The sequence below is a fragment of the Danio rerio genome, chromosome 4 (assembly GCF_049306965.1).
Source record: "Danio rerio strain Tuebingen ecotype United States chromosome 4, GRCz12tu, whole genome shotgun sequence".
In the NCBI taxonomy this organism is placed as follows: domain Eukaryota; kingdom Metazoa; phylum Chordata; class Actinopteri; order Cypriniformes; family Danionidae; genus Danio; species Danio rerio.
The window spans coordinates 3,732,999-3,745,122 of NC_133179.1; the positions used below are offsets into that span (position 1 = coordinate 3,732,999).

General features: G+C 36.7%; 2 protein-coding genes across 4 annotated transcripts in view; both read left to right on the forward strand.

Annotated features, from left to right (window-relative positions):
* Nucleotides 1-3,864, forward strand: part of nampt1 (nicotinamide phosphoribosyltransferase 1) — a 29,846-nt gene extending 25,982 nt beyond the window's left edge. Inside the window, exon 11 of the mRNA XM_002661340.7 lies at nucleotides 798-3,864. Coding sequence (XP_002661386.1) covers nucleotides 798-911 — 114 coding nt within the window. The 3' untranslated portion in view covers nucleotides 912-3,864. The remainder of the gene's footprint in view (nucleotides 1-797) is intronic.
* Nucleotides 3,865-5,310: 1,446 nt separating this feature from the next.
* The window catches only part of sypl1 (synaptophysin-like 1), a 28,549-nt gene continuing 21,735 nt past the window's right edge, over nucleotides 5,311-12,124 (forward strand). Inside the window, exons 1-3 of one of the 3 annotated variants that reach the window (XR_012401729.1) lie at nucleotides 5,311-6,079; nucleotides 10,179-10,294; nucleotides 10,968-11,172. Coding sequence is in view for 1 of the 3 variants with exons in the window: in XM_002661341.8 (XP_002661387.1) it covers nucleotides 6,008-6,079; nucleotides 10,179-10,294; nucleotides 10,968-11,172 (393 nt within the window). In the remaining 2 variants the exon portion in view is untranslated. The remainder of the gene's footprint in view (nucleotides 6,080-10,178; nucleotides 10,295-10,967; nucleotides 11,173-12,124) is intronic. The other 2 variants (XM_002661341.8, XR_012401728.1) reach the window with 2 other exon arrangements.

Sequence of the window (12,124 nt, forward strand, 5' to 3'; positions counted from 1 at the left end):
TTGGGGACGTTTCTGGAGAACGCGGAATATGTAGCCGGATTTACGTATGGCTTTCATGTTTTTAAGCGAACGCTACAGGGCGGTATGATGCCTTTCCTTTTGGCGCTTACCGGCTGACCGCTAACCGCCGTGTGGAGGGCTTTCCCTCCGCAACCAGTTAGTAGTCCCATTAGCTCGTCATGTACGTTGGCGGAGTTTACCATGACGACGATGACCAGGTTCGAGTCCGGGGAAGAGCGGTTCCAGAAATCTGAATCCAAAAAATAAAACAGGGTGAACAACAGGGTGAGAATGTGTTAAAATACGAAAACGTGTTTAAAAAATCAGACGAGGGCTTTTCTTTTTCTGGACGGCTTTATTTTAAATCGACGGTTGGGTTTAGGGGAAGTGAGCGGGCGGGCGGGTAAATCGGTAAAACTGGTTGGGTTCAGGGAAGGAGGAGGGTGGGTCCGTCGATTGGCCGGTCGCACAGTCAATCATTCAGTCATTCAGCCGGTCGACAGCAGCCCCTGATGAGTTTATGTGGGAACATCGCCAACGGCACTCGCGAGAGACATTTGAGATGCGAAAGGGGTCTAATATTATTGACCCTAAAATGGGTTAAAAACAATAAAAACTGCTTTTATTTTAGCCTAAATAAAACAAATCAGACTTTCTCCAGAAGAAAAAATATTATCAGACATACTGTGAAAAATTCTTTGCTCTGTTAAACATCATTTGGGCTAATAATATAGACTTAATATAGCTCTAAATGCATCTCTGATATCTGTTTGATTTTCCTCTTATTTCCATGGCAGGACCTGCTGCACACCGTGTTCAGGAACGGCAAGATTGTAAAGACGTACACCTTCGATGAGGTGAGAGACAATGCCAAGCTGAAGGAGAGCGAAGTGCAGGATCTGCTGCTCTGAGAGTTTTTCCCCCATCGTCCTTTGCTCCGCCGACAGACGTGAGGACACACGGTTTCTGTCCCCTGACTCGCTACGCTTCACTGTCTCTTTCTAATGCGGACGAGAGCTGTTATCGTGCTATTTAAATCATTTAACCCAGCGTCAAAATGCACACGTCTTTGCAGGAATGGAGACGTTTATGTGTGTGTAAAAACGGCCAGGAGTTTTGGCTTTGCTTGACTGTAGGACTGAAAGCTAATCGTCCAGTGTTTGTCGAATGTGAATGTCGTGTGTAGAGTTTTTCACTTTATCAGAGGATTAATCTATTCCTTTATGCAAAGAGGACGGCTGAGATAGAGCGATCACTTTCCTTTCGCCGGCCTTGTGTTTATTTGAGGACGATTCTAGCTTTATTTTTAAATCGCAAGACTGTGTTTAGCTTATATTTCATCCTAAAATCTAAATAGAGGGACAATTCAGTTTGCATGAAGAAAATGAATCATATATTGTTTAGTATTTCTGACATTTAGGCACATTTCGACAGCAAATTATCATGTCACACTTCCATCTACATGGTTACTTTTCTTTAATTCTTAAAGGGGACCTATTTAGCAAAAATCACTTTTATATGGGGTTTAAACACAGTTATGTGGCAACATACCATGAATATAACCAGCTTCTATTGGTAGCCATTTATTAATTTAATTCTTTATAATCAGACTTGATGAAAACAGTCTGCAGAAACACTTTGATTGACATTTTCTCTTTGTATGTGTCATCAAAGGAGGAAAGCCCCGCCCACTATAGTGATGATCTCTCCCTCATTAGCATAGGACATTAGTCTTGCTGTGGAATCTGCCACTATGCTGACACGCAGGCATTTGTAGCTCCGCCCGCTTTCGAAAAGAGCACAATCTCATTTGCATTTAAAGAGACAGTCACCAAAACAACACAACTAGAATCAACTAGGGACAGCTTCAAAGAGTTATAAAACATTATCTGTGTGGTATTTTGAGCTGAAACTTCTCTACAAACTTTAGGGACATTAGAGACTTATTTTACATCTTGTAAAAAGGAGCAATATAGTTCCCCTTTAAAGCTAATTCTTATTATTAATCCTCATTGTAATGCTAAAAATATGAAATATATGTACTGTAGTGCAGTATTGTGTGATTTTGCAAATAAGATTTTAATTTAAATAGCACATTCATTTAAATCACAGCAATATATATTTATATAGCATTCCGGCCTGGATTTTCCGAGTCCTTTGTTTTTTTTTCTAATATTTTCTTGTATTTTTACATAAAAACACAAGAGTTGAAGCAAAGGAGGCCATAATTTTTAAGGAAAGTCGACACAAAATTTGTCATTTTTGGCCGCAAATATAAAAAATGCCCTTGCAAAATCCTGGTGGGAGTGATTATGGTTATATCTCAATTATTGCTGTATAATGTTAGTAAGGTTAATATATATATATATATATATATATATATATATATAACCCATTTATATACAGTAAACAAAATTAGAGCAAATATGGTAAATATGTATTGGCTGATCTGTAAAATATATATCTGTAAAATCTCGAATATATATATATATATATATATATATATATATATATATATATATATATATATATATATACACATACATTATAATTTTATATATATATATATATATATATATATATATATATATATATATATATATATATATATATATATATATATATGATTATTTTATTATAATACAATTTTTTTATTCTTATATATATATATATATATATATATATATATATATATATATATATATATATATATATATATTTATGGCCTCGAGCCAACGCACGCCTCCCACCAGTGCCAATATACAGCCATATCACAATGCTACTCGTGTGAAATTGCTCATATATATATATATATATATATAATTTTTTGTAATTAATTGCACAGTGGTGACTATTCTAACCTTTGTTCATGAAAATATTGTCACAATTTGAAATGTTAAATGCAGGATTAATTTTCTTCATGCCAAATATGAACGAGTATTTCCTTCTATTTATTGTTCGGATGAAATATCTAAACATAGTCTTGTCAAGATCTAATAATTTTCTTGTTCTGCAAAAAAAAAACAACATAATCCCGATTTGCCAACATTTAAAATGCTCCATCAGGACAAACGATGTAAAGAAAACATTTTTATTAGTTTTCAATATTTACTACAGCTGTTCATTCCCAAACGCGTTTAATTCTACAGCGGGAATCATTTTAGAGGAGCTTTGGTTTTGCTATTTTGTATTCATTATTTTTTACGAGCGATGTAAACACCGCCTTTACCATAGTAAATCTCCGTAGTCCGAATAATGTGGCCAAACTGCCTCCTCTCTTGTATATATGAACGTGTGTGTTTGTTTGTATGGAGAGAACCGGCTTCTTCTTAGTGCAGATAGAGATCTGTTCTTATTTTTGTCTAAATGCCCATTTTGTACCAACAGAGAGTTCATTTATCTGTTTTACAGTCTGGCTGACGTGGCTCAATCGGTTTCTGACACGCGTGTTCATATATATCTATTATGTGTGAGTGAGTGTGTGAGTGAGTGTGTGTACATACATGTTTGATTGTACACTGGCGAATTATGATTTCATCGATGTTTTTATGTATATGTTGGGTCTCTTCCACTTTCCACCTCTATTTTAATCTAAAGCAAGTGATTTAAAACAGACAAAAAAAAAAGCAACAACTACTACAGTCCATCCTTTCTGCTGAAATGTTATTATTTCTCTTCCTTTTTTATGGACTAGTGAAACAGATGAAATGTTCATTCCCTTTTATAGCTGCTGTAAAGACAGTAAACTGTTTCTCGATGCACTAGCCTTCAATCTAGTAACGAAATCACTTCATGAACACATTAAAAAACTGTGTTAGGGACATTAGTGTGAAAGTTTAAATAAAAAGCAATATCATACCACAACCTGATCTGATTTGGGGTTTTTTGGATGTCGTGGGTCATGTGATGTTCATTTATTCATTCGTTTTCCTTAGTCTCTATTTCAGAGGATGCCACTGTGGAAAGAACCGCCAACTATTCCTGCATATATTTTACGCAGCATATGCCCTTCCAGCTGCAACCCAGTGCTGTGAACCACCCATACTCACTCATTCACACACACACACACACACATTCATACACTACTGCCAATTCACCTATTGCGCATGTGTTTGCACCAGAGCACGCCAACATGGGGAGAACATGCAAACTCCACACAGAAATGCCAACTGACCCAGCCGGTGACTTGAACCAGCCGTGTGAGGGCACAGTGCTAACCACTGAGCCACCGTGTGGCCTATAGTATTTATAAAATAAGATAATATGTATTTACTCTGATTACCAAAGGGTTTTAAAATAATATATGTAAAAACATGCTTTAGTGCATCAATATTCATAGACATGATTATAGAGAGCTCTGTATTAGATGTCTATGGCTAAGGCGGGCTGGTCTGAGTTTTTCAGAAGCTACTGATCTACTGAGATTTTCACGCAAAACCTTCTCTAGGGTTTACAGAGAATGGTCTGACAAAGAGGAAATATCCAGCGGCAGTTCTGTGGGCGCAAATGCCTTGATGCCAGGGGTCAGAGGAGAATGGCCAGACTAGTTCCAGCTGATAGAAAGGCAATAGTAACTTAAATAAGCACTCGTTACAACCGAGGTCTGCAGAAGAGCATCTCTGATCACACAACACATCCAACCTTGAGGTGGATGGGCTACAGCAGCAGAAGACGACACCGGGCGCCGCTCCTGTCAGCTAAGAACAGGAAACCGAGACTACAATTCACACAGACTCACCAAAACTGGACAATTTCTGCTGCAACATTCACATGGTCGGGTCAGAATTTTGCGTCAACACCATGAAAACATGGATCCATCCTCTCTTGTATTAACGGTTCAAGTTGGTGGTGGTGTAATGGTGGGGGGGATATTTTCTTGGCACACTTTGAGCCCATTAGTGTCAACGCCACAGCCTACCTGAGTATTGTTGCTGACCATGTCTATTCCTTTATGAGCACAGTGTCTCCATCTTCTGATGGCTACTTCCAGCAGGATGACGCACCATGTCATAAAGCGTGAATCATCTTAGACTGGTTTCTTGATCATGACAATGAGTTCACTGTGCTCAAATGGCCTCCACAGTCACTAGATCTCAATCCAATAGAGCACCTTTGGGATGTGGTGGAACGGGAGATTCCCATCATGGATGTGCAGCGGGCAAATTTGCAGCAGCTGCGTGATGCTATCAGGACAATATGGAGCAAAATCTCTGAGGAATATTTCCAGTACCTTATTGAATCAATGCCACGAAGGACTAAGGCAGTTCTGAAGGCAAAAGGGTGTCCAACCCGGTGTAAGGTGTACCTAATGAAGTGGCCGGTGAGTGTACTTGTATTATTGTGAATTTATTGCCCAGATTATCGAGACGTTTTAAAAATAATATTGTTTAAATACGTGTAAAATATTAGATAAACAAGTAAATATTTTAAAATTATAAACAAACGCGTGTATTTATGTAACATTAACGTAAACTGAGCTCTGACGTAACGTCGCGTGCTAACGTTTTCCGTTAGCTTTTACATACATCTTTAACGGTTACATACACATCAATACGAAACAAACGCATAATTTAACAGCGATTATCGCTCAATACATCAATTATTGAAATGATAAGTTATTTTTTGGGTGATCTGCTCCTTTAAGAGAATGAAGAGTTTAACGGAGCGCAGGAATGTAGAGGATCATATGACTGAAATATTTGCGGGACTTTTTGACGCGGAGAAAAACTTTTATTTATTTTACTTCGTTCGATTGATAATTACTGTATAAATCAAACCCTTCACGCAATAGTTCATATCTTGCGCTGAACTCCGTTTCTCCTGTCATCTGGATTTACTCCGGTTTCTGTGGAGGAGGAGCAGCATCTTTTACCACACACACACACACACACACACACACACACCACGTCACTCTGTTAAACTTTATTTTTTTTTAAGCAAACTTGAGCCTGCAAGATTTTCAAGCTCTTCCCTTTCTTCCTGGTGGATTTCTGGCTCGGTGGGAAAGATGCAGACTGGATTCAGATTGAACTTGAGCCCCGTTAAAGAGCCTCTGGGTTTCGTTAAAGTCCTGGAGTGGGTAAGTAGAAATATACTGTTTACCACGTTTTCACGGTGTAACCTCATCATGGAGAGCAAAGGCCTGTTGAAAACGCGTTTACACCACTGGATTGTGCATTAGAAAGTGCTGGAGTTATATACTGTAGCCAATATAGATGTATATACAATCAACCAAGGCATAACTGTAAAAAAGCAAAGCTTGAGCATCATAGGGAATAATATTCTGACAATTTTAGGGTTGATTTGTATAGTTTATCTCAAATTGTGTCAGTTTAATTCATTTATGTGTTTACAGTGTATCAGATATACTGACAATATGGATTCAGTACTCTATATAAAATCAACAAAGGCATAACTGGAAAAAACAAAGCTTGTGCATCATAGAGAGTGCAAAACAGAGTCTTGTGCAATAAGCAGGAAGTAAAGCTACCCTATCAGGCCATCACCCAATCACCAATAATTCCTTCATTAATTTTTTTCAGCTTAGCCTGTTTATTAATCTGGGGTCGCCACAGCGGAATGAACCGCCAACTTATCCAGCATATGTTTTACAGTGGAAAATCACCAATAATCAATCTTAAAACTTTTTTTGTTTATATTTACGTTTTTTTTTTTTTTTTTTTTTTTTTTTACAATTTACAACAGCAGTCAAGACATTTTTACTGCAAAATATCCAAATTAAATTCCCTTATCAGGAAAAAAAAAAGTTAAGCAACACATCCCTTACATGATCTTTCATTAACACAAATACTATACAGAAGTAACAGGCCATTAGAAGGTGTTTAGCCATGTATAAGTCTAAAATTTCCTTCATAATGATCCTAATAAGGTCTTAAAAAATCTTTAAATGTTTTAAATTTCAAAAACAAAATTTAAAAGTCTTAAATTGATTAAAATATTGTGTCGTAAACCATTTTAAATCGGTCTTAATTTTCCTGTGTCCAAAGAAAAGCTCCCCTATCAGGCTGATACCCAGTCACCAATAATCAATTAAAACATCTTTTGCTTATATTCACGTTATTTTTTTGCAAAAACATACAAATTACAACAGCAGTCAGACATTTTACAACTCATTATCCAAAATAAATTCTCTAATCAGGCAAAAAAAGACTAAAGCAACACATCCCTTTACATGATCTTCCATTAACACAAAAACTATATACAGAAGTAACCAGACTGTTAGAAAAAATCCTGAGTGTTCAGTCCTGAATAAGTCTAAAATATCTTTCATAATGCTCTTAAAAAGTCTTAGAAATTCTTACATTTCAAAAACAAAATTAAAAAGTCTTAAATTCACTGAAATATTGTGTCGTAGGTCTTAAATTATTGTAAACCGGTCATAATTTTCCTGTGTCCAAGTAAAGCTACAATACCCTATCAGGCTCACACCCAGTCACTAATAATCAATCTTAAAACTTCTTTTGTTGATTTTAACCGTTTTTTTTTTTGTTTTTGCAAAAAGTTACAAATTACAACAGCAGTCAGACATTTTACAACAAATTATCCAAATGATACTCTCTACTCAGGAAAAAGACTAACGCAACACATCTCTTTACATGATCTTTCATTAATACAAAAACTATTTACAGAAGTAACCAGACCATTAGAAAAAATCCTGAGTGTTTAGTCTTGGATAAGTCTAAAATTGATTTCATAATGCTCCTAAAAAGTCTTAGAAATTCTTACATTTCAAAAACAAAATTATAAAGTCTTAAATTCGCTGAAATATTGGGTCGTAGGTCTTAAATCATGTTAAATCTGTCTTAATTTTCCTGAGTTCAAATAAAGCTGCCCTATCAGGCTCACACCCAGTCACCAATAATCAATCTTAAAACTTATTTTGTTTAAATTTACGTTATTTATTTATTTACAAAAAATAAAAATACAAACTATAACAGCAGTCAGACATTTTTACAGCAAATTATCCAAATTAAATTCCCTAATCAGGAAAAAACTAAACCAACACATCCCTTTACACTATCTTCCAATTAATGCAAAACTATTTACAGATGTAACTCCTGTCTGATCTGAGCCCCTCCCCCGGAGTTCCGTCAGTCTAGAGATCGGCGATTGGCTCCTGTACTAAAAGGCGGGCTTTATTTGCCATATATCGATCGGTGATTGGCTCCTGTACTAGCAGGCTGGGCTTAATTCGCCAAATTGACCGTTACACTTTTCCCAATTCAATAAGATACGAGTGACATGTCTTGTGTATTCTACAGTCTTTGGTTTCACTCAATCTATATGTGTTGGGACAACATGAAGGATTTAAGATTAGTTTACAAATTAAAGTGAATTAAACATAAAACAATTAAGTTGTCCTTCCAAAAACTCAAGAATGGTGTTTTTTTACTCATTTTACAGTTTAAATATCATATTTGAGTGTATTTTTAATGGTTTTATCTTCACCAAATGACCGTGGAACATTATTTAACTCATATTTTGAGATTCTCCACCACAACTATGTGCTTACATACATTTGTTATGCTTATATGCATATAAAATCACATTTTTAAGGGGCTCTTCTAGACTCCTCTGCAAGTATTTCTACCATATACAGCAGAGACTCAGCAAATCTTGAGTTTTCTTTATCCGCCTCCTTACATGCAGTTCCTCCCTCCTTTATTTCCTCAGAGGAGTCTGTTACTGGCAGAGAAAGCGGAGCGACTGACTCAGCTGCTGCCGTCTATAAAGCATGAATCTGAGCGAAGCACACATGAAACGTTTTTCAGGGTTTTTCTTTACATCCCAGAATGAGTTGGCAAACAGGATGTTTCATGCAGCGACAGCAAACATCTGGTGCTGGAAAACGCCTCGGCCAGCAGGTTTTCATCAAGCTTAACGAACGCGCCCGCTCAAGGGTTAAACGCAAACCGTGAGGGAACCAAAGGTTAAAACTGAGCACAAGATCAGATTAGTGCGTCAGATGATTGCTGAATACAGACGCAGAGCAGACTTTATTTCATGCCTCTTCAGATATTTGTGCAGACATTCATTAAGAAAATATATCAGGATCATTCAAGAAGTATTGTTTTAAAACAGCTTCACGAAAGCGCATTATCACATTGCAATCAATTAAAAATAAGCGAGTAGCACTGTACACTGCACAAATAAATCAGTAAACTAACAGCTTTTCCATATTTTGTGATTCATGGGTTTTCAGGCTGGAAAATGACCAGCTAAATCCAGCTTGACCAGCCTGGTTTAAGCTGGACATAGCTGGTTTTGACTAGACTCACAGCCTGGCTAGGCTGGTCACGCTGGTTTTAGCTGGTCATCTCCCAGCATGACCAGCTGAGACCAGGCTGGAAATGGCTGGAAACCAGCCTGGAAATGGCCCAAACCCCTCTAAAACCAGGCTGGTCGACCAGCTAAAACCAGCCAACCAGCCTAGGCTGGTTTAAGATGGATTTTTTAGCAGGGAATGAGAAGGAGGTGTGTTTCAGGACACGGATTAGATCAAATCTAACAGGGAGGGTGGATGGTACATTTCCATGCACACAAACACACGCTCTTTGTCAGGAATGCCTGTGCGATCATCAATGTAGAAAAGTGATGTCAAATTATAATTTTCGTAATATAAAAAAAAATTCCCGCCTAACCTGCGGGAAAACTGATCATAGATATAAGTGTATATCTCTGACTCTGGATAGCCACAGTCCTCCACTGCAGCTTGGTCCCGCATTCATTCAAAGGAGCGCTACCCTGTACTAAAATGGCGGCTCTATTGACGCATTCCTTCCAATAGACAACAACAGGGTAGACGACATCTAATGTATATATCTATGGCAATTCACAACCATAAATACACACAGAAAAAAAACTGAATCATGAAATACAATATACAGTATCATTTTTCAGAAAAGTGATATGGATTATACTCAACCTTTAATTTAATTGGACATATACTATATATTGTTGACTATACACACAATCTGAGAAAGACTATACAAATACTTTACATAATACTGTATAATATTGTGAAAGAAACTGTGCAGATGATGTATTTAAAAAGTAGGTAGTGCAATGATAAAGATGTATACCGCTGTAAGTAGGAAACCTAAGACCGGTTTGCATGAAGCTTTGTTGTTTTCATGATTCTGTTCACATGTTTCCAGATCACTGCTGTGCTCGCGTTCGGGACCTGTGGGGGATTTTCCGGCAGAAATGTGCTCTCCGTCTTCTGCGATGGCAGCAATGAAACACTCACTGCCACTTTCACCTACCCATTCAGGTGTGGGGCTACTGAAAATAAACAAAAAATTTTTTTATGTATATATATATATATAAATAAATAAATAAATATATATATATATATATATATATATATATATATATATATATATATATATATATATATAATACAGAAACATAAAAGAGGTCAACTAGAATACATGTTTGTAAGTAAAATAAAATACAAGATATTCAAATGTTTTTGAAGTAAAACTAAAAATAATATGAATTTACTGAAAGGAAAAACTTTATTTTCATTGTAAAACTTTTTCTTGTCAAATGATGTATATAAAACAACAAATGCACGAATAATCACAGGCACACACTTTATACGTAAAAATCTGATGAAAATGCTTATGATATAGATTTGATAATGACACTATAATGATATGAGACATTTCTTAATTAATTAAATTAAATATTGTCTTGTATGAAATGTTCAATTTAACAACTTTTCAATACAACCAAATTAAACACTGCTCCCTAACCATTTTATATTGTCCTACTGATGATATAAACTAATCTCAGAGTTTATAATAACTAAAAATATAGTTGGTCAAAATAGAACCAAAACAGAATCAAATAAAACAAAGATTAATGTTAAAGATGAATAGAAAGATTAACATCACCAAAGTAATCCTAGATAAGGTGAAGTCGGTGTGTTGATTTTTCAGGTTAAACCATGAGCTGTTGGTGGAGCAGAACAGGACCCTCTGCAACCGCTCAGTGTCTGCCACTCATCTGGTGGGCGACTCCTCGTCCTCGGTGGAGTTTTTTGTGGCCGTCGCCGTCCTGGCCTTCCTTTACTCCATGCTGGCGCTCATCGTCTATCTGGGCTACATGCACGTCTACAGAGACTCAGACTTCGGCCCGATGTTTGTCAGTATCATCTGTCTGTCTGTCTATCTATTGTTCCATCCATCCATCCATCCATCCATCCATCCATCTATCTATTTGTGTCCGTCTGTCCGTCCGTCCGTCCGTCCGTCCGTCCGTCTGTCTGTCTGTCTGTCTGTCTGTCTGTCTGTCTGTCTGTCTGTCTATCTATCTATCTATCTATCTATCTATCTATTTGTGTCTGTCCATCTATCTATCTATCTATCTATCTATCTATTTGTGTCTGTCCATCTATCTATCTATCTATCTATCCATCCATCCATCCATCCATCCATCCATCCATCCATCCATCTATCTATTTGTGTCCGTCCGTCCGTCCGTCCGTCTGTCCATCTATCTATCTATCTATCTATCTATCTATCTATCTATCTATCTATCTATCTATCTATCTATCTATCTATCTATCTATCTATCTATCTATCTATGTGTCTCCATCCATCCATCCATCCATCCATCCATCCATCCATCCATCCATCCATCCATCCATCCATCCATCCATCCATCCATCCATCCATCCATCCATCCATCCATCTATCTATCTATCTATCTATCTATCTATCTATCTATCTATCTATCTATCTATCTATCTATCTATCTATCTATCTATCTATCTATCTATCTATGTGTCTCCATCCATCCATCCATCTAATGTTTAAACCGTATAAAGAATTAATACAATTGGAGGATGTTTCGGGAACATTTCCTGATGATTCACTCACCCTCTTGTCATTTAAAGTACATGTTTGTAAATACCTGTATATATTTTTGACAGGGTAAATGCCACATACCGTACAGTGGGAAACATTGAAGTATATATATTTCTATTTTATTTATTTTTAACTGGTTGGACTGATTGGTTCACTAGAAAAGACTCTTATTCCACAGCTGGGATCATTTAGAGGCATTTAAGCTGCACTGAAACTGTTATCTGTTT